The sequence below is a fragment of the Vicugna pacos genome, chromosome 8 (genome assembly GCF_048564905.1).
Source record: "Vicugna pacos chromosome 8, VicPac4, whole genome shotgun sequence".
NCBI classification, from domain to species: domain Eukaryota; kingdom Metazoa; phylum Chordata; class Mammalia; order Artiodactyla; family Camelidae; genus Vicugna; species Vicugna pacos.
The window spans coordinates 66,335,818-66,361,700 of NC_132994.1; the positions used below are offsets into that span (position 1 = coordinate 66,335,818).

Below are 25,883 nucleotides of genomic sequence, written 5' to 3' on the forward strand. Positions count from 1 at the left end.
TTTGGGTCCAAACAATCAATAAGACTACCAGGTTAAATACTTTGTCTCTAAAGCTCTAGGGATGTAGTTTTTGGGAAAACAAAACAAAAAAACAATGGCCTTGAATTAGCATGAAAAGGTAAAACTATACTAATTCTATTATTAATTATTCACATATGGTAATAGTTATATTAGTGCCATCAGTTATTACCTCTCCAAAAGAGAGAGAGAACTGAAGTATTACCGTATTATAGCTAAAGTCAACACAGAAATCACATGAAATGAATACCATGAGCATAAATGATAAAAACAGCATTATAAGTCACAATTGATGATGATTCTGTGTAGTGTCAAAAACAAGAAATATTTAAGGAAGCAATTCTAACCAAAAAACAAAAGCCAAAACAGAACAAAGAATTCCTCATACTTGTTTACAAAGCAGCAAAGTGGGAAACAGAAAGGAGAAGCCCCGTCGTACCGACCTGTCTGGTGCGTAGAGTTTCCTGAACGTCCCCGTCCAGCTCTGCGAGTTCAGCCAGGGTGTGCTGCAGGTCGGCAGAAATCAGCTCCTTAGCCTTCGTGAACTTCTCCTGCTCTCTGTCACTCAGGGCGTTCATTATCCTCAGGCTGGACTGCACCTCTTCCTGGTGAATCTGGACCTTCCTGATCTCCTCCTGGATGTCTCGCAGGTTCAGGTCCAGGCACAGCGGCCCACTGAGCTCGGCCTTCACGCCCCTCAGCCAGTCCAGGGAGCGGCTCAGCTCCGTCTGGAAGTCTCTGCTCTGCACCATGCGACTCTCACACTCTGTCACCGTCGCGCCGATGGCGGAAGTCAACTGTTTTAGCTCCTCTTGCCAGGACTGCATCTGATGCTTGGCTTTCTCATAAGCCAAGGGATCAAGGTGCGGAACCAGATCTTCAAGATGCGCGGCCACTCGTTTTAGCAGAATCCCAGACTCCCGGAGGCTTCCTGCCAGGGAGTGGTACAGTTTGAGCTTCTCCTCTGCGGGCAGCGTCTCCTCATTCACCTTGGACTGCTCTGTTTTCACACCCTCTAGCTGTTTCTCTAGTTGTTGGCACATCTTTTCGTGCTCCTGATAAGCACTGGTGGTGTCTTCTAGTAAGCTAACCCTTTGTTCTGTTTGTCGCTTCAGCCTGTGGTACAAGGTGACGAGGTGCAGCATCTTATCCGGCTGCCACGGTTGCCCAGTGCTGCGAAAACTTTCTTTCTTCTGGTTCAGTTCATCTACCGCCTCCGCGAGGCCCGCCACCTCTCCCGCCAGAGCCCTGCAGCCATCCTGAAGGGACAGGGCTTCTCCCACCACCAGGTCAGTGGGGACTTGGCTCATCTTTGAGAACTGGTCTTCCAGTTCACTCAGAGTCTGGGTGGTCAACTCGATCAAGGAGGCGTATTCCTTCCGAGCAAGGATGGCCTCTTGGACTTTATAGAACTTGTCTTTGGCCAAGTCAACAATGACATTGAACTGCAGGGGCAGTGCACTGAGCTTCTCGTTGAGGTAGGAATGATCGACTTCATTCAGCGACGGCAGCATGGCCTGCCCGGTTCTCTGGAGCGTAAGGAGGAGATTCTCATATTCTGGCGATTGCTCAAGGATGTGCTGGTACTTGGCCAGTTGCGTATGAAGCTCAGGACTCTCGTTCATTAGGTTGATCTCAGGAAATGTAACAATATCTGCTTGTTTTAGCCAGTGACAAGCTTTATCAAAATCTTCTTTAAAATGCTTCCTAGAAACCAAGTTTTTCTCTAATTCCTGGAGCCTATGGCTACACTTTTGTAAAACGGTGTCATAGACACTCTGCAGCTCCTGAAGCTTACCCAGCACTTCATTCTTTTCCTGCTCTGTGGCTCCTTTCATCAGTTCACGGCCCTGGGCCCAGAGTCCAGTGACTTCGTTCTGGTAAGTCTTGAGGCTGGCTTGTGCGCTCTTGCAGGTTTTAACTTGTTTGCTCACGTCATCCGGTAACAGGCATATGTGTTCCCGGAACATTATCTTGCGCTCGTGTTGCTGAATTTGGCTGGTCGCCTGGAACACCGCTATGAGAAACTGGGTTTTCTCGGACAAAGCCTTGTTCAGGTACTTTCGTCTCTGGCCCACTAAGTCGCTGAGACTGTTCACATGCCTCTGTGCATCAGAGAGTGCCTTCTGGATCATCTGCCTCTCGTTTAGGCCAAGGTCAGTCATCACTCGGTCAGCATCCTTAATAAGTGATTTCAGGAGCATCTGCTTGGCCTCCAGTTCGCTGCAAATGGCCAGGTGGTCCATGAGAAGGCTCTGAGCCATATCAGGCGGGGGGCTCTGCTTCAGGGCCTCGGCGATGGTGGGTTGCTGCTCCTCTGCCCACTGCATCAGCTCCTGAAATCTGGACCGAACCACACTTAACTCCTCCAGGTTGGTGATGGATGCTTGGATTTTCCTTTTGACAAGGTCTTCCAGCTGAAACCAACGTTGTTCCAGGTGGCTTGTCTGTTCCTTGACTAATTCCTTGTCATCTAAATTCAGATGTTCGATCATTTTCTGCTTCCGCTCTTTCAGATCGTCAATGGCCTGCTTTCTCTCCTGCAGGGCCAATGCTAACTTTTTCAAAGCTTCCAGGTGGACGGCTGTACTCTCTGCATCGGACCTATATATTTATTAAGAGACAGACAAGCAAGTTAACCTCAGTCAATACCCGTGTTTGTTGAGATCATGTTAAATTACACATGACCATCTGCTTCAAGTGAATGTTCTCAGCTTAGAGTGGCTCAATTCATGGCTCATTGACAGAGATGCTGTGGTTCTTATGGAAAGTAAGACTCCTATATTCCTATATCAGAAGTTGAAACAAAGCAGGTTTTCTGGACACTTCTTCTCTGCACTTCTTCTAGCTAAGGCTGTGCTCCCATCGCATTTGACGTGTGCTTTTAGCTTCTCCTTCTGGCCTCATCAACTGAGCAGGATCCGCATATTAACAAGATCCCTTGATGACTTGCGTAAACACTAAACATTGAGAAGCAATGATCTACTGCATTCTTGAAAATGGCACTTAAGGAAATTAAGTGATTTAGGGTTTATGTGCTGAGAAGAAGCCCCAGTGGACAATCCAGTGCTGGATCATACCATCTGGAAGATACAATCAATGGCTCTAACAGCTGCTCATCTGTGTCACTTAGATATTTTTTGTTTATCATTAAAAATCTTTAAAAATAGGTGTGAAATGCAAAGAATTTTCATCTGACTACAAGACACACAGGAGAGAATAGAATCTTACTGTCTTTTTCATTTACAAAATGATTAGTTCTGAAGTGTGAGGAAGAGTGGGAGGCCATATGATGAGTTCTGTTTGGGACGGATTAGGTCTGAGGTGTTTGTGGGTTAACCAGACGGAGGTGCCCATTGAAAGCCTCAAAGAAGGGTCTTTGCTGATATGGGATTCATCCCAAAGACCAGCAAGATGCTGAGCATCGAGAAAAAGTAAACAAATCAGAAAATAGTGTACCTCCTCCCCCAAACCAACCAAACAGCCACAATTTAACTACATCTAGAATAATGTTTCCAGTTTTAGCTGCTACAAATGAATAAATCTGGGCAGAAGAAGTACAGGTTTTAATAATCATAGTGATCAGAGGTAGAAAAAGATTTCCCCAAGAATACTCAGTGTATGTGCTATAAAATCACAAAAACACATATCGAGTTTAGATTGTTCACTAAGTTCTAGAACACCACAGGTACAAGACAAAACTTGACTGCATTACATAGAATGCATTCTTTTAGAGAACTGACAAGAAGCCTATGGAATTAGAGACTCAAGAAGGATTTATTTCATAAATTAATAGATGGTAGTCCCACAACTGGTAATTAAACAAAACTAGAAACATTCTTGGGATATTCTTTGAAGTCACAGCGTAATAGTCTTTGAAATATTCCTTGAGGTCACTGTTAAAGTGGCACTGTTTTCAAACATTTTCTTGTTACCCACTGGTTAAATTAATATTGAGTGAAGAAAATCACGACTTTGTTTCCATATGATGACATCAGGTTCTCAATAATGTTTTATCAGTATTTACAATGGTAGAAAATTGACGTTTAAAATGAAAGATATTTTTGATTTTTACAGAAATTAAGAAATTTCTGGCTTAGCATTTTGGCGACCCACTGGGGAACTGCTGTTACCTGGCTAAGTTATCCCATTCTGTGGTGAATTTTTCTAAGAACACTTCAACGACGTCCAAGCAGTCATGGTAATCTCTTGTTCTCTGAAGGTCCTCTTCCCTTTGCAAGCACAGATTGGTGGACTGAAGGCATAGATCCAGCCACTGGTCATTTAAATGACTTATTTCCTTGTGTTCAGGAGACTCCTGTTTCTTGGTTAACTTGTCTACCTTTTCTGTAATCGTGGTCACTGATGACTGTTTGCTCTGTAGTTTCTTAAGAAAGTCCTAAAGAATAACAATAAAATAAATAACATGTAATAACTCGTCTCCACAGATAAATACAGACTGAGGCAGAGATACAATACATTTGAACACTTTAAGTTACTGAAGGATGTATAATGAGGGACAAAGAGAAAATCTAAAAGTCATCATACCTCCTTACGAACACAAATTTCCAAGACTGTAAGAATCAAAGGGTAACTGTGGTGTTTTCTTTTGTCGTGTTTCTTTGAAAAGTATAAAGAGAAACTGATACATGTGAAACAATATGATAGCCACTAAGGAGAGACGTTAATATTTTATCTTGAAGTGCCTCCTTAGTTTTCTAAAAATGTTTAACGCTCATGCTGTTGGGGAGAAAAAACAACTAATTTACGTCCTCTCAGTTCTTCTTTCTGCATATGCAAACAGTCTTCCAATAGAAAATATAAATGGCTGATCATTATACAGAAAAAAATAAATCTTAAACTTTGTTAAACATCTGGTACAACTTCCAGTCAAGTTAATATACTTATAATCATTTTCTATGATATTTTAAATTATATAAATATTTTATTACATTTAACTAATTTAAACTAGTTATATGTTAATCAGTATATATTTTATGTATTAAATATATATTTGATACATTGATACCTTTACAATCCTACAGCTTTAGCAATATTGTGATGGACAGCTAATAATTGTAAGGCTTCTTGTTTAGAAGGCTCTGCCAGCTAAAGGCTCTATCAGGAACAAACGATAGAGTGAATGTCCTTCAATGCAAGTGGCCAACTGGTGCACCAAGAAAGAATCTGAAAGCTTACTTTCTGATCTGTCCTTTTCTAACACCATGTGAAGGTCATTCTGATTCCATCTTGTTCCTTAGATAACTATGTGTAAGGTTTGGCTAACACATACCCATCCTGGTCTCCTCTGTCTCCCCTGGAGGCCACGTAATTCCTACCTTGACTTGAGAAACCATGTTCTGTGCAATATTTAGCTCCAGTTCTGAGTGTCTCCTCTTCATATTCTGTAGCTGCTGATCAGCATCCTGGAGGTAAATCCAAAGCTCAGCCTTCATGTGCTTGATCTCTTCCCAGCCTTGGGTTAGGTTCTGTGCCTGGGCAAGCCTTTGTTCGATCTCGAGAAAACACAGAAGCAAAAGTTAGCAGCCACAGACACATTTATGTTCCAGTGGATCAGCCTGTCCTTGTACAGAGGCCAACACACAAGCATACACACAGCAATAGATCCAAAAGGAATTATTTATTTGCTCCAAGAAAAACAGATTTTATATTTAGGTTTCCTAAAGATTTTAAATGTCTAAGATTTATGCCATATGTTTTCAATCAGCATTGTGAAGCTCTAGAAGTTTTAACAGTTTTATTGGGTAAGAAGCTGCCCTGATGGTTTTTCACATTGGGAACTTCAGTAGACACATCTGTTTGACTCATCAATCTGGGCTTGGGGTTAACTAGAAAAGACGTTCATTGTTCTCTATTGCCTTTGGCTGATACTTCTTATAAAACACTGAGTTATTAACATTTTGGATATATTTTTAGATTTGCTTCACTGGATTTTGAAACCATATAATTTATTTCAATAAATAATTTCTTTTAAAAATGTGAATTATATCATTTTTCATAAGGATTTAAAGAGAGTTTTGCTCTGATAATATAAAAGTTAAAAAGCTACATTATTTTAATTATTTTAACATCTACGTTATAATTACTTAATTATCTTGATGTCTTTATTACTTTTTTCCTTTAGCTCATTTTACTATTCGGTGAATATTTAACCAATTAAACACCGAAACCAAGTCTTTCTTTTCTTTAAACTTGAACATCTTGCGGTAGAGTTTAAGGCAGCAGCAGTAGCAGCAAACATATGGCCTCTGTGGCGCCATCTGTCTGCTGCAGACAGGTACTGCTAACTCATCACAGCACTTTTTCCAATGAGCCCAGATATAGCTTCAGAATCCTTCTGAACACCACACCCAGTCACTGAAAATGGATTAGAAGGGTCATAACAGATGGCATGCTGCTTGCTATCTTAATAGAAAGCAAGGGTCAGGAACTCCTTTCATAGTAAGTATGACCTAAAGAAAAAGATGGGAAAGGAGAAAAGAACAACAACAAAAAAAAAAAAAAAAGAGAGAGAGAGAGAGAGAAATAGGAAAAGAGGAAGAGAGAATGGTAATTTAGGAGAAAAGAGAAAAGGAAAGAGGTGGAAATGTTTAGCAGTTCCATGGGACTAAATATTTCAGTTCCAACTCAGTGGTAAAAGTATCAAAGTGTGCCTACTTTTTTGTGACTCAGCTGAAATTCAAATACATATTTATTATAAAGGCCACATGAACATTATAGCAGGAATGATCCAAGGAGTTCCCCCCACCCCCACATCTAACATTCAGGCAAGAGAACATAATAAAACAAACACATTCAATGTCATATTTAAACTTTTACCATTTGTTCTGTTTGTTGAATGTCTTTTGCTGTGGTTTTCACTGAAGAGTTTGACAAATCACACATGGAGCAAAGGAGATCTAAGTAGGTCCTTGCCTGTTCCTGCAAAGCTCGGAAGTGTTTGACCTGTAAAAAAAATACTTTTCAGAATGAAAGAGACGCCTGCTATATTTAGACAGCAAATATCTGAACTGTTTGTAGTCTTCTGTTGACATTTCAAAAATAAACCTTGCTCTGCTCAGTATTTTCAGTGTAATAATGACACAGTTACTCACAAGAAGGATTTCAAAACACACTGGAGGGCTCCATTTGTCCACTAGCTGTTTCTCAATCTAATTAGTCTATAGGATCTGGGAAAGGGAACACTCAAGAAACTTCTGTAATTTTTTCAGGTTCTCTGTTCACATTCTAGCTTGTTTTCCATTTCAGAGAAAGAATCAGTTGCCTACTTTGGCCCGTTTTTAACATGTCTTTACATATTCTGGAGACATAAAGGAAAAGGTTCGTTGTGTGTGTGTAGGCTTCATTGGAGTTTGGTAAAAAGGCAGATGGCTAGGCTCTTTTTCTCTGCAGAAGGTTCATGTAGCGTTCTTCCCTTTCCATAAACCCAAGAAAGGTTCCTCCAGGTGTATCTTTAATTTATGCACAGAAACACAGAGAAATGTTTTTCTGTAAAGATACTCAGCGTCTATTCAGGCTCTGTTTTAGATACTGGGCACAAAGCCATCCCCAAAGCAAAACCGTGGCTTCCACGGAGGCTACCTTCTTACGAGAAAGACAGAGAGCACATAAACACACAAACAAGTATGCAATGCAATGTTTGCTAGCAATGGACACCCTGGGGCAAGGTAAGGGCAGGCAAGTATAATGAAGAAGTACTGTTATTTTGGGATGAACAGACCTCCAACACTTCTCTGAGAAAAAGACTTTGAGTTTGTGGAGGGAGGAAGTTGCACCATGGGGGTTAGGATGGGGAGCAGCAAACACAAAGCTCTGAGGTTGAAGCAGAGGGACACAGGTAGGAGCAGAGGTCAAAGAAATGGGCAGGAGTCAAACCATGGTGGACCTTTCGGGGATGCTGACCATCTATCCTGATGTGCTGGGTTTATGCTTCTGCGCCTTCTCCACTGCAGCACTACTGACATGAAGCCAGATAATGCTCTGCCGTGGGCTGTCTTGTGCATTGCAAGATGTTCCGCAGCAGCCCTGGCTGATACCCACGGCACCCCCACCAGTCCTAGTTGGAACAACCAAAAAGTCTTCAGATGTTGTCAAATTTTTCCTGGGGAACAAAATCACTTCTCTGTTCTGACTGAGAACCACTGTTCTGGTCCCAACTGCAATTATGAAATATGGCCTCTTTATTAGAAAAAAATTCATTTTTGGAAACCAATCGATAGAGCCTGCTTATCCATGGACTGTAAATCCATTCTAATAAATTTCGAATTTATTCCAAGTGTGATTGGAAGATACCAGGAGAAACATGATCTAACACAGGCCTTAAAAGAATCACACTTACTATGGTGTGAAGAGTCTAGAGGGATGACAGGACCAGTGGAAGCAGGTGACCAGTTGTTAGGTGAGTGCACGAGTCGGATGAGAGGTGATGAAGGCCTGACGGTGGGTAGGGGGTGATGGAGGTGAGAAGTGGTCCTCGCTTACATCTTTGTGATAAGCGGGGAAGGAGGCATTGACTGCAAGTCGTGTGGGATAAAGTTGACCTTCAGAAACATCAAGTGATTTTCCAAGATCATAGTTAATAATGGAGCCTGACTTTTTGACTCATCTCACATATTTTCCTCTGAGCTGTGTGGTCTGCTTAGACCCATCACTCTCATGTAGGTGTAATAAATACAGATCAATTTCCCGTTAAGTCAAAAGTAGCACCTAGATTTTTACCCAGTGCTCAACCTGACTGATATTTCAGTTCTAGTTAGTATCCCTGGCCACTAACCAAAAGCCCCCCTCATATGCCCATGACCCAGAGACAGTTATCTGTCCCAAACAGCTTTTGGAAATGAGAAGAGAATAAGATATTGTAATTTTTATTTTATAAACATATTTACTTTAAAAAGGATAATGACTTATTTTAAGATTTATGTAGCTGGCCTGATTCCAAAAGCACTGGGAGGAGCTTGTTGCTTGTCAATGACAAAACAACTGCAAAAGACTTTTGCTAAAATCAACTTCAATTGCAAATCTGATAGTACTTTTTCTCACTTTCCCAAGTTCATGTGTCATGACTTATAAAAACATATATATGGAATTTTTAATGGCATCAAATCAGTCTGTCATTTACTAACGGTGGTGGGGACCATATTATCATCACATACTGATTGAGCCTTCACCATGTGGGAGGCACTGGGGATACACAACGCATCGTGAGGCCAGGACCAAGTTCAACTCTAGCCAGTCAAGGCCTGACCAGAGTCTGACCCCCGTCAGTAGTGGAATTCTCCAGTCACACATCCACACTCGCCAACGACCCAGGGCCTGCTCAGCTTTATAGGACAGCAGTACGTGCCAAGGGGAATACTAACCAGAACAAAACAACCATAAAAATAAGAACAAAAAGAAATAACAACAAAAAAACCCCTTCCCCTTCAGAACAACTGAGGTCCAAGTGTTTCCAGTACCTCCAGTTCCCTTCTCTGGCTGCTTTCTAAACGGGGCAGCCCTTTTTGAGAGACTGCAGAAGAGGCAGAAAGCAAAGCAACGAACCACAGAGTCACCTAGTCTGGACCCCAAGAAGGATCAGCGTCCTTCTGTAACCACAGCTGAGTCTGGTGGATGCAGGAAATTTCCTGTTCTAGCAAAAGGTCATCAGGATTAATACTATTTTTCCCTCTCGTTTTTCTTTCTTTTCTTTTTTTGGTAACGAAGGAGAAAAATGAAGCTTTGGTCTGGATTGTTCCGCATAAAGTACACTGAAAACAAATAGCCACAAGACAATGAATGACCCAAGAAAGCTCACAGTTGAATGAAAAAGCAGAATATAGACAATTTTTCATTCATTTCTTGATTCAAGGAGAGCCATGTTTGATTTGTCCTGATCCTACTCTTCGTAAGGTATAATACATGCACTTCCGTGAACCATTTCATAACTTAAGTAATGTAAATCATTTAAGCAAGGAAGTATATTCTGGGGGATGTATTAACTGGACACATTCTCTACGCAGACTAAATGAGCAAGCATATTATTATAATTTCTGTTTGAGATTAAAAAATTGAATTATTTATTTCATACTCTTACTTCGTACCTGGCAGCAATAACCTTTACAATGAAATTCTTTTAAAACGTTTTCTTGGCAGTACATGGAAAAGCTGTTTAATACAAAAGTTTTAAAAATGTCCCTCAAATATTCTGATTGCGCCTCAGCAGCAACATTTAAGCATGTACATGTGAAATTAATATGTACGAGGTTCCTTTCACATGATAACAATGTTTCATTCAGCATTCATCCAATGGCTATTTATTAAGTACCTTGCTTTGTGCACAAGAAATGTGGGAGAGGCTAATATTGTTTTTCTGTTTACAAATCATGTGTATTGTGGTAAGACATCTGAATTTTTTCATTAACTTCCAGAAGCAAGCACACTTATAATCACTTTACATATCAGGACCCGAGAGGCTCAGAGAAATTAACAGTTTATCCACGGTCACCCAGTCGAGTAGGTATCTGAGCTGATCTTTTGGCTACAGTCCCCAGGCTCCTTCCGTTCTCCCAGACTGGCCCTCTCGCTTGCATTCGTCTCTCTGGGTAGAATTTGAACACTACTAGGGTCAGGTTCAGATCTTATTTATACTTTTATATCCCCAGCTGCCAGCCCAATTTGGCACATCCTACGTACTTAGTATGTTTCCAGGGAATGAATGAATCACAGTATAACATACTTTCAGGAGTCACAAACTACCTGCTTCACGGCTTCTGCCCTGCTAAGAGGTGGATGCGTGCTTGGCTTTAAATCGGGCTGGACCGCAGACAGCCAGGCCTGGCACTGCTGCAGAGTGTCCTGTCGGCTGACGTGCTTCTGAAGTTCGTGTTCCAGACTCTGGTACACCTGAGACAGAACAATCATGCAGCGGTTGTGAGGGCTGTTTTCTATCTCTAGAAAGATCACTGCAATCAAATGAAACAAATCAACTGTAAATGGATTTCCTCCCCAGGACTCGCCAGCGCCGAATACATATCTACGGAGTGTGCATATGTTCTATAATGTTGCAAAGCACATGAGCCATGCCCCGGTTTATAACTTCTCAATCCAAGCAATACAGTATATTATCCTGGTTAGGGAAAGAGAATGTAGGCAGGGTTAACGTAACAGTAGCAATATGTTAAAATACATAAAATCTTTGAAGTAAATTGGTCAAACACAGAAGTTTTTGCAGCTTTCCCAATGGTATACATATTGCATTTTTTGTTTAAACTAGAAACTAAAGGTAAAATGCTGTCTATGAAAAGATAACTAATATTTCTCCAACTGAAATGCTTCTGCTTTAGGGGTCGGGTAAATTAGAACTAAATTATAACACAGGGGAGGAGAGAGTTTGATGCCCTCATTTCATCTGAGAAGCTACATTCTAGGACAACGATAACCCAGAATAATCCAAACATTTTCTAATACGTGTATTACTCAACCAGCCAACTTCCATTTCATCCATAAAGACGTACTGAGAAAGTACTATGTGTTCCTTAAAATCAAGGTGACATATTCCTGAGCAAACTACTCATCAAAAGAAAACAAAGAAAGATACGAGGCTAGACTGGCTCTTCTTTCCTTATTGAGACAAGAGAAGCAATGACCAAGTTCTGCTTTTCTTGGTCATCCATTTATTCATCATTTTCATCTGATATTAGGACTATCCCTTATTTATTTTTTATTCCAAGCAGAACTAAAAAGGAAAATGATATTTTGTTCTCTTTAAAATTTTTGCAACCTCGAATCATGAGGTTCTGGCTCTGCTCTTAGGATTTCATCTGCTTTTTAAAAATTTATTTTTGAAATGTTTGTCTTTCCAACGTTTACCATTAAAAAAAAATTCAGCTGTATCTTCAACGCACAGAAAAAGCCCCTACTGCAAAGACAGAGCTCGATACACCCCTGCTGAGTGAGTGGGCAGGTGAGCACCCCAGGGAGCTCCACGCTGCTCTTTTCTCATCTCACTCCCTTTGCTCTTTGTCATCATCTAACGTTATTTGTTACAGTCCTTCATCCGTCTTTTTTAACTTAACTTTTTGAAGGTGGATTTTCCAAGTTTAGGTAGTCAACAATATCACCTAGCATTTTTTATTATTATTATCATGATGAACACAGACAATTTCCCCATGTCACTTGTATTTCCCCAGTAATTACACAGCCCAGTAGCAAAAATACACAGACTTTTTGCAGTGTCATTTATAAATTCTAGAATATTAAAAAGTAATCCACTAACTTTACTTAACTGTTGTTAAAAGGCCGCTTTTTATTTATCTTAGACTTATTTCTGTAACATTAAGAATTCCATTTTAGTGGAAGTATACCTCAAAATTGATACTTACTTCTTTTCTCAATTTCCACATGATACATAAAAATACTGAATTAGAGTAGAACCTAGGCTTCATAGTTACAAAAAGTAAGTATTATGAAACTTACAGAATAAACTTATTTTGTCCTGTAAAATAAGTGGCAAATTAGACAGAAGCATTGATGGTGTGCAAATAAAAACAAACAGAATTTTAAAAATTTATGCATAATCAATTCAGAGAATAAAGGAATTGAGTAAAACCAAATGTCTGAAATTCACCACTTTGTCACATCAATTAAATGTATGATATATTTGTTCTATATTCACATAGACTGTGAAATCTATCCTCTTTTCTGTCTGGACAAACATCAAAACTGTCCCAAAGACTGAAGCTTAAAAACTATTTTTAAAGACTTCTAGCTTGCACAGCCTTTCTCCTTAATTCTTTGTCATTCTAGAACGTTCCCGTGGTGCTCACCCTCTGGGCTGTACTGCAGACGGCTGAGTAACTATCCTTCGTGCCCTGCACATGAGCCTGCACATTTTGTTTAAGTTTCGCTTGGAGGTGGTCTGCACACTGGCTAATCAAATTGTCTCCTTTAATTTTAAGGTTGTTCAAACGGTCTTCAAAGCCAGCAATTTCTTCCATCATTGCCTGCAAAAACAAAGCAAATACAGAGTCCTCATTATTCCAATTGTAGTCTTTAAATAATCTATTGATCACACAGGAAGTTTAAGATCAGTCGTTTCACTGTTTAATGTTTTTAGAAGAGTTTTGCAATTTGTCTTGGTTACCATATCAGCAAATGAAAAAAAAAAAGAGTAAGTTTTCAGGAATACTCCACTAGGAAGAGTTAATGAATTTAATGGATTAAGTTACATAGGGATGATGACCTAAACTGTAAAAGGAGTGAATTCATGACTGATCTGAGAGAGAGAGATCTGCTCCGTGGTATTACTACCAGCAAAAAGGATGTTCATGTATTTTTCAGCTCTATTAATTATAATTCTGGTATAATTTATATCTAAATAATCTAATTACTATTCAGTCTAATTTACTAGTGTCTAATTTATCTAATAATAGGATCTCTGATTTATGTAATAATCTAATGTCTAAATAAATTATGTAATACTAATTTACATCTAATTCTGTTTATTTTGATAAAAATAATATTTACCACTTACCATTTATTAAGCACCTGCTATCATCCAGAGACTATATATAAACCTTGATAAGTGTGTATTATTATTATTGTTTTATGAATAAAGAGACCGAAGCACAGAGAGGTTACATAATGCGCTCAAGGTCACACAGTCCCCTGGCTTTGGACTTGGTTCTGCCTGACTCCAGCTCACACACACCACTTGGCCCACACACGTTCACTAGTGAGCTTTCTCAAGAGAGGAAGAACTAACTTTTTCAAATCAGGTTCTGGTTTCCTTACTGCCATATGATGCTAATGACAAGTGACACATTTACACAAGGGTTCCTGGGTCGACACTTCAATATATCTAAAGGAAACCTGGCAGTTTTTCAGCAGCCTAGGGTCCACCACTTTTCTCCCAATGGTGCTGGGTTAACAGTTATTATATGCGCCTTATTGAAAAGAACCGTTCCGTCTTCAAGCTGGGACAGAACCACAACGTGAGGTTACTGACGGTATTTCCTCAGTGCCAAACAGACTGTATCATTTGGTTACTTTTCTGTTTGTATTTGCTAAATAAAATTTTCTCCTACAGGTGGAAATCCTAAAGCCCAGAGAGGTTAACTAGTTGTCCTAAGACTTACTACTAGATATTTACCACATCACGACTAAAACTCAGTTTCCCATTAAGGTCACCCAAAGTGCTCCATGAAATTGTGACCATATGACATCTGTCATCTGGCACATATGATTACTAAAAATACATATTAGTAAAGATAAGAGCTCTTCATCTCAGTACTGTACTTCGTGGTTTACAAAATACTTTCACATATATTATCTCCCATGATGACCCTAACAGCTACGTAATGGATCTGATATCATTGCTGCCCTTTACAGAGGAGGAAAAGAGAAGGCTCAGAGAGGCTAAGTCCCCCCAGCTAGAAAGAAGAAAGTCTGGCTAGAATCCAGACCCTCTGATTACTATTTCTATATCCTATCTTTTCAAAAATAAAGAGCATCTCTTTTTTTTTTCTTTGATAAATTCCTCCATGAAGAATATATTCTGCAATAAAAAACTATTAGCTGGGAAAAATGCTACAAGGTATTCAGAAGTGGAATGCCAGGATTCAGCAGTTGTTGAAGTCACTTAAATATTAAATTCCACTGTTCTCAATTATCAGGCATTCTTATTTTTTAATTTTGTTTTTTATTGAAGGGCCATTGATTTATAAGGTTAGTGTCAAGAGTACAGCAAAGCGATCCAGTAATACAAATACATACATATCAGGCAACCCTGAGACTCAGACCTGATTCTTTAAGCACAGTCATTATGATCTAGAAAAAATGTGCGTGTATGCGCACGTGCACACACGGGCACACCTGTGAAAGCCACCTGTATCCGTCAGCTCTATAGAGATCAGCGTACCTTGTGGTGGGCCAGCTGCTGGGTGACGGTCTCTAGACTGCTTGTCTCCATGAGGTCGGGCGCCACCAGCCGTCCGGACATCTGCAGCAGCCACTTGTCCACCTCCTGGAGCTCGCCGTTGTAATCCTCATGGTCTCTGACTTTCGCCTCAAGACTGCAGACGTGCTCCTGCGAAGCCAGGTGCCCATCAGAAGTGACTTTCTAGCCAAAAATCTACTCAAAGCTTAACAGCTTTAAAAGCCCAGTGCAATGGATAGGGTAGGAAAAGTTACACACATCAGAAAATCGCCAGGAGCAGGAAAAAACAGTCGTTAACGCCATTTAAAATGCCCATGTGAATAAAAGGGAAAATACCGACCCATTACCAGTCTTAAAAATTTTCTGACAGATAAAAAGGAGCCTGGACCCTCTTTTTGGGAAAGGAACACATTGTTATTGAATTTCGGGTCTCTCCTTACCTTTCCTGCACTGCAGAGGTCCTGGTAATCACTTTGAAGTTGATCTATTTTGTCCTTTAAAGTAACATCCTGCACCAGTTCCAGAAGGGCTTCACCCTTCTCTCTCACTGATTTTACTGATGGTTCATGGGACAGCACTGTTTGCTGAAGTGACTTGAATTACAAAGAAAAAAAAAAAGAGCAGGCTCATCTATGTGATCAAGGCAAATGTACATATGTACACATGTATATATACATATACATACATACTATATATATACACATAATTTATACACATATACACACACGTTGGGATTTATGAGATGGTCTACTTTACATAAAGACCTGACGTATGAATTATAAATCAATAAATGTAAAACAATAAAGAGAGAATGTCTTTTTATGGCTAAGTCAGTTTTAAGATACAGAGTAAAAGTAACCCAACAAACAGCGCTTCACACGTGCAGAGCGAAGTAGGATAAAGAACTACATTGGGCTAAATTTAACATAGTTCATATTTCTGGCTTGTACCTCGTTCTTTTCAGCAGAGGGGAAAAAAGTCTTAACACAAAATGAAGGGAGCGAGGTGCTATCTTGATTTTGAGTCATGAAGTCAGTTGTAGCTTGAGCTGGATGTGAAGTTAGGGCAACAAATTCTAGCTGCACTGATGCTAAAAGTGCTATTTAAATATATCAAAAACTCAGAGAAAAGGAAAAAAAGCAGCAGTGATTCTTATATGACACCTTCAAACACACGCTATCAGGCTTGGCCCAAAAACCCGGGATAGGACTAGGCACGTTGGCTGGAAGAGGAAAAAGCTTCCAAGAGGAAAAGCTTTGAGGTGAGTCATCACACTGTATTTTTAAAGACTATCACTAAACCATTCTGGTCAAATTTAGAAAACAAACTATAGAGGCTTCATATAATTCACATAAAAGCTTTCATAACTGTTTCCCAAATATAAATAGGTGAAATATTTGTTTTGTGGGAGGAGGTAATTAGGTTTATTTATTATTATTATTTATTTAATGGAGGTACTGGGGATTGAACTCATGACCTCGTGCATGCTAATCATGTGCTCTACCACTGAGCTGTGCCCTCCCCCCAAATAGGTGAAATATTTATATCATGAAGACTGATGTCGATATCACCATTCATTCTTTCAAAAACTAATGCCTAAGATTTTAACTATCCCTGGTTAATTAGAATTTATTTTCTTAACAAAATGATGTCTTATTTTGACTTTATCATAGGTCAGCTTATAGGCCTTGGGTACCAAAAGATGAAGGAAACAGATACAATCCATAAGTGAGAGATCCTGATGCCAGGAAGAGTCATTTGGAGGACTCATATACCTGTCACTGTCATACTGTCAGAACAGGTCTCCATTTACTGATACAATCTTTGAATATCAGGCAGATATGATTCCTGAACGGAAAAACCAGTCTGACGTAGTGTATCTAGCCAAATAAATCTACATCACTCACCACCCGTAGCTCAGGCACGTTAAGGACGTGTTTCAGCACCCAATGAGGGTGACACAAACCAGGAATTGCATCCCTTCCATTTAGTCCCACATGCCCTCCTCAGGCACCTGTCAGTGAGTAACAGCACACTACCTTGTATTTAGATAATTGGGCTTTTTTCTCATATAGCTCCATTTTGGGCTCTTCGGGAATGTGCAGGATTTCCTGGTATTCTCCTATCCACTGAGTTAGTGCTTTGTATTTATCTGAGAATTCCTTTGCTAAATGAAGGCCCTTTTCCAGAGTCAAGTGCTCTTTCCGGACAGTGCTGGTCAGTTCCTTCAGCTGCTCCACGTGATCATGGATCTCTTTCCTTAATGTCTCTGCTTCGCCATCTTCCAAGTATTTAACAGCCCTCTCTCCTTTCTCTCGGGCTGATTTCAGCAAACTCTGGCCTTTCTCCATGTCTTTTAGCAAACCCTGAGAAACAGAGTGAGGGGGAAGGAGATACAGAGTTGGCACTTTTTCCTTCTTTTTAAAGAAAAGCTTTTCAAGTCCCAGTATTGAGTCCACCGATTTCCCCCTAAAATATGTTTTTGAAGTTTATAACCAGATCTGGGCAGCCAGCAATCAGGAAACCTCTTTTCTTCCTTTCAATAGAGGAGTTTAGAAGTCTAGATCAGTGTATCATTTCCAACTCACGGACTTAAGAAAGAACATGATGTTTCTCTCCTCCTTAACAATGCTCCTAAAGATCTGAGTAAGAAGCATAGTGCCATGAATTTGAGATACATTTTTCTTTTAATTTTTTTTAAATTGAAGTATAGTCAGTTACAATGTGTCAATTTCTGGTGTACAGCACAATGTCCCAGTCATGCATATACATACATATATTCATTTTCATATTCTTTTTTAGTAAAGGTTATTACAAGATATTGAACATAGTTTCCTGTGCTATACAGAAGAAATTTGTTTTTTATCTATTTTTATATATAGTGGCTAGTATTTGCAAATATCAGACTCCCAAATTTATCCCTTCCCACCCCCTTTCTTTGGGTAACCATAAGGTTGTTTACTCTGTCTGAGAGTCTGTTTCTAATTTTGTAGATGAGTATATTAGTGTCCTCTTTTTTTCTTTTTTCAAGTGTTAAATTAGAATTTAGTCAGGAATTTCGTGAGCAGTCATGTGGAAGTCATTGAGATGACATCACATCCCATCAGAAATAAATGAAAGCCAGTTTTGGGCTTAAAGAGATTATAACTTAGAATTTAGAGTGAAACGAGGAGCCAAGGATCACCAGTCACACAGGGCAGGGCTGAATGCATGCGCGCCCAGTAACACGTGGGCGAAGGGAACGCTCAGTGAAAGCAGGAGTGCTGGGAGCCAAGGCTGCTACTTGCATGCCTACCTCCAGCGTCTTCATTTTTTTCCCCATCATAGCTTTATCTACTTTATCAATCTTGGCAGCCACATTCTTGAAGTTTTTATGAGTAGAGCAGTACCAGTCAGAATAGGAACTTAAGGATAGTTCTGACTCCTCCAAACTCTGGATTTCTTCCTCCAGGAATTGTATTTGTTCCTTTGAAAGAAAAATCAAAACGGAAGCGTGAATTCAAGACCTGTGCCAGTGCTTCTCTTGATAAACACATACCTTCACCGGAAGTTAATAAAAGGAAGGACTTTTGGCTTGCGAAGTCTGTTGGCCTGTAACGAGCAGGGGTGGCCGGCTCACCAGTACTTGGAGGAGAAGGGCTTGGTATCTGGATGTCAGCTGGGTGGCCTGGCAGCCCGTTCGGCTGCTCACGTGGCTCTCGTCCAGGATCTCCTGTGCCCTGGACCCCACGTCCTCAACCTCATCTCTGTACGCGGTGACTTCCTCATGCCACTTCTGAAATGATACAAGCATCGGAAGAGAAGGTTCAATCTTAGGGATCCTTGAGTCAGACAAGTACATATATCTTCTTAATTGAAAATGATCCCAGTATATATTTAGAGTATATTTATTATGTGATAAAATTTGGAAAATGTGTTTTATAGAAACTTCAGGAAAAACTATAATAAGAGAACATGATAAAAACTGTACACTTGATAAGTTTGAATGCTTTTCTGTTAATACTATACATATTTTTATATTTTCTGTTGTACTTAGATACATGTTAAAATAGATGAATAAGGAAAAGAAATTCTGAAGGTCTAAGCATTATTTTAATCATATGCACTGAATTTGTATAAAAATTAGAATAAAATTAATTATCAAGTATTATATCAAGGTAGTAGATTGGAGCAATTTCAGATCAGAACCATAAACTTAAAATTATTGCAATACTAGCATTCACGTGTCTTTACAAAGCAAGGTGATGAGGTATGGGAAGAAAATACAAAATACTTCATTAAACTGTATTTTATTGAAATAGGATTTTAATAAATAATTGTTAGTAGAAAAATGCTCCATTGTAATTTAAATGAAATTTCTTTGCAAGCAGAAAGACATTTTGCAAAATCTAAACCTTGGACAAAAAGTTACTAAATATTTTAAGGAAACAAACTATGCAAGGCAACTGCTACTCTGACAAAGATCAGGCATTTACACTAGTTGTACCTTCATCTGATGTAATTGTATCTCCTTGGCTGCCCGGTTAGACTGACGTCCAGTCCTGAAATTCACTTTCTCCTCCAGTGTTTTTAGCCACTCATCCACTTGCTGAAACTTTTGTTCCATCAGTCTCAATTTGTTGACCACATTATTGAACTGAGTTCGAGTCTCAGACAGCCTCTGCTGGTAAGCCTGCCAGTCCTGCCGGAGAGACTCTAAGGCCCGGTCCTCCGTCTGGGGGATGCCCGACGGTATCACTTCCTCTCTGGTGTGCAGCACTGAATTCAGCAGGGCCTGCCCCTCTGCACAGTGCACCTGCAGCTCCTGCAGGGGAAAGGCATGGCTGTCACACCTCATTCAAGTTTTACACATGCACAGGTGATCACGTCTCATTCAAGCCAACTGTGCCCTCTTGAACTTCATATTAGAAAAGAGTGGTATGATTCCGACTTACACACAAAAATGTGTATCTAACACTGAATACTGTTCCCAAGTCAGGAGGAAGATTTCTAAAATATTTCCAATTAAAATAATCAAGACGCACATGTACACATACAGAGACAAATATTTTTCTCAATCGTCTTAGAAACAATTTCTAAAATTTGGCTTTTCATCGTACAGGCAAAAACACTGTGATTAAAGAGTTATGTTTAATATAATAACCTAGGCTTTTTATGGCTCCTAATCTACTTTAAGAGCCTAAGGCTTCTTGCTTTGACATTGAATGGGGTCAGCGCCACACCTGTGGCTGAGAAAAGAACAATGGACCTTCTTTTTTGCTAAGGAGGGATCCTTTGCCAAAGCTGTTCTAGGGAATGCGATGCCAAGGAGAAGTTGGCCCTGGAGTGTTCAGGGCAGACAAACCTGGAAGGCTGAATCGTCACACCTGCTCATAAAGTACTCCAAGGTGCAAATACATTTCCCTCCACCAAAGCATATGCCCAGAAATTTACCCTACAGATTCAGTGTGAGCCACGTCTTGAAGAGCATAAACTATTTTTAATAGAAAGAAAATCTTAAAACATGTTGGCAAAATATTATACACTTGTATTCTTAATGTTAAAAAAAACCATACTGTCACTTGATCTAATCATCTAAAGTTGAAAGAGGCCAAGTCAAATTCCACCAGGAGGTGGGATATGTTAAAAGTACCAACATACTCTGTTAGAATAAAATATTATTAAGAAATCTTTAATACCAGTGAAATTGCTAATACCTGAACACTTTTACCCACAGAAATAGCAATCTCATATGGTTCAAACTAATGGATATGCTTTTCCTCAGCTAGGATACCACTCCAAGAATACTGTAATGTGAACTGTAAATGGAAGAGAAGAACAATTTATAAGGTAAAAATATTAATCAAAATGGCCACAGACAGAAATTTTATTCCCAAATTCTAAAAAAAAAATTTAAAAGTTAATTTTATACAATCTCCTTCATTCAGGGATTGGCAAACTTCTCCTGTAAAGGCTGGACAGGAAATATTCAAGGCTTTGTGGAACAGACAGTCCCTGCTTCAACCACTTAACTACTTAACCTGGCCATCGTGGTGCCAAAGCAACCATAGATGCCACAGCAATGAACAGGTGTGGCTGAGCGCCAATAAAACTTTATTTGAAATACAGGAATGGTGACTCTGGGCTATCATCTACAGATCCTTGCGCCAATTAATCTTCTCAATACATCAATCTTTCCATATTTTACAGCAGTTTTCACTATTATACAAATCACCACTGTATTAGATAAATTCTTATATATCCCCATTTCAGGTATTTATTATGAGGGGGAAATATGGTTATGTGTATGTGTGTGTGTATATATATATATATATATATATATATATATATATATATATTTTTTTTTTTTTCCTAAGGGAGGTACTGGGGATTGAACCTAGGACCTCATGCATGCTAAGGATGTGCTCTCCTGCTGAGCAATACCACCCTCTTCATTCAATATTTTAAAAGTCTCTATGTTCCATGACCCAAATTATGTTTTCAGTAAATACAAAATGCGGTCCACACTGCTGGCTGATGCCCACACCACCAAGCGTGCTGCAGCACATCAGGGTCCTGAAGTAGTTCTGCTGTGCGGCTAGAATGTCACAATTCTTCGCCACCATTTTTTGCCTCTAGCATCTTCCTTCCTTTTTAACACTTGTGGCGACTCAAAATACGACAACGTCAGTAAAAATGAATACACAGTGAGATGAGAGGTTGGGGTCAGGTTTGAGTTTGGGCCACATTAACATTGACAGAAGTGAAATATTTCCTCTGACTGGAACAGGAGAAACATCTGCCGGTGACAAGGGACTGATTGGCCCGGTTCCTAAACAGAACCCTAGAGAGCCTTGCATTTGCTTGCCAAGAATGTTTGGAGTGAAGTGCAGGGAGGGGTTATTAAAAGAAAACAAAGGGGTTATTAAGAGAAAACAAAATAAATTACAACAGCCACACCTAGCAGACCAGGGTACCCTACTCTTTTAAAATAGAATGGATGGATGGGATCCTTAAATAAGCGAATGAAATTCTGACCCTCCAACTCCTACTATCTATTTCATGAATGGACTATCATTTAAATAAGACTTTTCTCCCATCTCTCTTAGTCCTACCTCAGGACAACTCTGCGGAGGAAACTGAGTCAGAGAGGTTCTCTCCTGCCCAAAGTCACCCAGGGTCAGGCCTCACCATGAATCAGAGTTCAGACTACCTCGTCCCCACCTTGCACTCCTGCCACTGAAGTAGCCATACATGTTATAGCCAGCAAGTGCCATCCCAGTCCTGCTTTCCACCTTGTGTGAGCTGTGGGCACATCTTGCCCAGCCCTGAACCATTCCAGTGAGGGCTGACAGCATGTCAGTAAGTCCGCACACAAAGCTGCTGGGAATGGAGCCGACTTGCTGGCCTTTCTCCATTCTCTCCTGTGTGCGCCTGGTGTTCCCTTCTTGGGGCACCCCCGGGCCCCTGCCTATCTCTCTAGGCAAGACCGAGGGGCTCTCTCTGATGCTCTTATGAGAGCCATTGAACTACTCTATCATTGTCCTCATCACATTGTTTGTAACGATCTATCAATGAGTCTGCATTGCTTTAGAATGCAAGTTCCTTGCAGGCAGGAAGAGCACATTAATCACCTTCACCTGTAGTAGCTAGCCAAGTGTCTGAGCTGCCTTAGGTGTTCGGTAAACGACAAGTGAGTAAATAAGTAAATGGGTCAGGACCACTTTCCCCACGAGGATTGCCATCTGGCTCTGGATTGCAGTCTGCTTGTCTGAGCACCAGCGCTTTTTCTAGCTCCTCGAATTCCTCCCTCTCGGTTTCTGACCCTGGGCCTGTGTCCTCAGTAATGCAGGAGGTTTGGGTTAAAGCCAGATGGCCAAAGACGGTGCCGCCAATTCGACTTTGAGAAGGGTCACGTCCTGTTGCCTCCTGCAGCTGTGTCCCCCATCCAAGCCAGTCCTGCAGGGAGCAACAGGCCCGCGGGCCAGTCAATGCCACAAATCAGGCCACTGGCCACTCCTGACAGAGGCCACCTTAGCAGTCAAACGGTCTTGCTCAGTCTAAATCGCTTACCAAATGGTCTCAACTAGCATATACTACTGAGGTCACAGAATGCTCTAGATCAGACCTTACTTACTAGAGTTTCATTTAATATTTATCAGTTATTTATAGGATTTAAGGTCATATTAACTTCCCACTGCTTAAAATTATAACTCCATATTCAGAATGGAAATGCCTTTGTTTTGCGAGGAAGTAACTTTACCTGAAGATCCCGCAGCGTGGTCTCGTGAGTATGGGCATCACCTTCGAGAACTGAGTATCGGTCGAGCTTTTCCTGTTCCTGCCCCAGCCAAGCTTCAAATGCCTTCAGGTCTCGCTGGTACTCCTGGTGCAGGCGGACGAGCTTTTCAGACTTGGTTACTGCTTCCTGTTGTTAGCATTTAAGATGGTTAAGATGGGAATATGTTAGTACACATAGCTTCAACAGACTGTAAGAATTCACTTCTGGAATTTTAGAAAAGTATGATTATTACATCATTGAAATATGAATGGTTTCCTAGAAGAATAAAAGGTCCAGATTTATGCAAAAGATATAAAAACATCATATCAGGAGTAAAAGGGGCCTGAAAGCTCACTTTGTTGAATTAACTTCCTGATCTCTGAATTCCTGGTAGCATGGACATTCCAAAAATTGAATTAACTTTACTTGTCATAAAAATACACTTTTCCTAATGAAGAAAACTGAAATTCTTATACTGGGCCTTCAGTGAGGATTTGGACTCATCGTGGAATTAATTTTCCATGTACTTTGTCTAATAAAGTAGGGTGTGCTCTGAAAAGTTATTTTTATTTTCTTTGTTAGACTTAAGTAAAGAATGATAGAGATTATTGGTGATTATTTCTTGCTTTAGAAAATTTCCATCACCAGGTATATTAAGGCATTTGTGAGTCTGCCCCCAATTTTTCTTAAATAGGTAATCTTCTAGGATGTTTCAGTTGAGAATTATTTTCCTACAGTAACCTTCATATCCATAAACAATAGTTGAGGGGTTTTGTGTACTTTCGCCAGTGGGATATTCAAAGTATTAAGATTCATTTTGCTTTGTTTTTGTTCTATCTGCTTTCACAAGTCTTCCGTTCCCCCAAACAAATGTCTTTAAATAATCACAGCTCCAAACACTCCCTTTCAGTGGGTTGGCATGGAACACAGGGAGCCGTACCTTGGCTCTCTCTCTGATTGCTCCGTATCGTTCCTGCAGGTCCTGGAATTCTAACTGGGTGACGTAGTGCTCCGTCATACCAGCCCCTTTGACTTCAATGGTCTCCAGCAAGCTGCTGTGACTCAGCACTTCTTCATTTAATAACTAGAGAACATTAAAAAAAAAAAAAAAAGGAGTTACCACACGCCATCATATCAATTACACTACTAAAATTAGGATAGTCACTGCACAGTTGACAAGTGATCTCAGGTTATCTATCCACCTCTAGACAGATAAATGAAGGAAGGAAGGAAAGATGGATAGATCTATCTGTATATATATATATACGTGAGTATAGATATCTGTGTATATATATATATCTATATGTGAATGTGTGTGTGTGTATGTGTAGTTGATACTTGGCCCAGAACTTTCTCTGAGATACTGATCCCAGTTGGCTTGAATATCTCAAACTTAATTTGTCCCCAAAATGGGCTTCTAATTCCACTCCATTCCTACACTTCCCCAGCCACCTCCAAAACTCCTTCCCCTTCAGTCTTTTTTCAAACAGGAAATGCTACCATTCCCACCCAGATGGTCAGCTGAGAACACTGGAATTCATCCTTTCTCCATCCTCGCCGTCATTCCATCCATGATGAAATCCTGTTAATTCCAGCTCTTCACTATATCCTGCCATCTGCCTGCATGACTCCTAGGAGCAAGCCCCCCAGCCCATGCTGTTATCATTTTTCACTTGGACTTTGGCGATATCCCGCTGGGTAGATTCCCTGCCACCAGTTCCTGCCCCATCACCTTGACCAGTGAGCTGTTACAAGGCTGTTGCATTTCAGGAAAAGAAGGATGGATTTACAGTCAGGAGACATTTGTGAAACAGAATCAGCAGGATGTAATGCTTAATATCAATATGGGGGTGAGAAAGAAGGAACTGAGTAAACGAGGTCGAAAATGTAGAATATTCAGTGTGATGGAGAGTCTGAGAGTCTGAAGGACTCAGGGAGCAGAAGACAGTCAGTATCGCTTAGGACACAGAAAGTCTGAGGTGGAACAGACCATCCAATTAATATGCCCTGGATGAATAAATCAAAGGTCTCCAAGACATTATGTTTGAATACTTCCAACAACAGGAAAAAGGCTTAGGAACACATACCTTCAATATCTATCTATTAAATAACCTTTACATGTATAGCTGTACTAATAGAAGCATTATGAATAATGCACAAAAGTAGAAATATAAAAGGATGTGATAGAAAAAAAATTTTTTACTTCCTAATGATGAGCAGGCTGAAGATATTAAAAGATATTACAAAAGTTGCCAAATTTTAAATGTATCATAAAACATGGGTCTATGAGGTTTTCCTGGAAGGGAAAATTTTAACTCGTTAATAAAATAGCCACAAACACAAGTCTGGTTTAGGAAGCCACTAGAAATTATAGTAAAACTCCCAAATTCAGTTTACCCACGTGGACGGCCCTGGCAGAGAGGTGAGCACATATCAGAATGACTATGGCCTTCTGAAGCACCGGTCAGAAAGCTAACGGAATCGGAAATCCGTTCCCACCTTGGCTTTTCCGAGGGCAGCCATCTTCTCCCGCAGCTCCGCATACTGCCTTTCGGATTCATTCAGACTGGCCTCCACGCGGTCCATCCAACTGGAGAACTGCCGGACGTCATCCTGGTAACTTGTCCACTTAGAAAGAGCTCCTTCAAGTTGACTGAAAGGTAAGTGAAA

The 25,883-nt window shown here is 40.2% G+C and overlaps 1 protein-coding gene across 1 annotated transcript in view; it reads right to left on the bottom strand.

The window, feature by feature from the left end:
• The window catches only part of SYNE1 (spectrin repeat containing nuclear envelope protein 1), a 427,466-nt gene that overhangs the window by 180,535 nt on the left and 221,048 nt on the right, over nucleotides 1-25,883 (bottom strand). The window contains exons 63-77 of the mRNA XM_072966061.1: nucleotides 25,713-25,866; nucleotides 24,154-24,297; nucleotides 23,196-23,360; nucleotides 19,440-19,757; nucleotides 18,573-18,728; nucleotides 18,249-18,419; nucleotides 16,993-17,319; nucleotides 15,394-15,546; nucleotides 14,936-15,103; nucleotides 12,843-13,019; nucleotides 10,774-10,920; nucleotides 6,859-6,984; nucleotides 5,358-5,534; nucleotides 4,152-4,417; nucleotides 462-2,622 (exon numbers count right to left, since the gene is read on the bottom strand). Of these exons, the coding sequence (XP_072822162.1) occupies nucleotides 462-2,622; nucleotides 4,152-4,417; nucleotides 5,358-5,534; nucleotides 6,859-6,984; nucleotides 10,774-10,920; nucleotides 12,843-13,019; nucleotides 14,936-15,103; nucleotides 15,394-15,546; nucleotides 16,993-17,319; nucleotides 18,249-18,419; nucleotides 18,573-18,728; nucleotides 19,440-19,757; nucleotides 23,196-23,360; nucleotides 24,154-24,297; nucleotides 25,713-25,866 (4,810 nt within the window). The remainder of the gene's footprint in view (nucleotides 1-461; nucleotides 2,623-4,151; nucleotides 4,418-5,357; nucleotides 5,535-6,858; nucleotides 6,985-10,773; nucleotides 10,921-12,842; nucleotides 13,020-14,935; nucleotides 15,104-15,393; nucleotides 15,547-16,992; nucleotides 17,320-18,248; nucleotides 18,420-18,572; nucleotides 18,729-19,439; nucleotides 19,758-23,195; nucleotides 23,361-24,153; nucleotides 24,298-25,712; nucleotides 25,867-25,883) is intronic.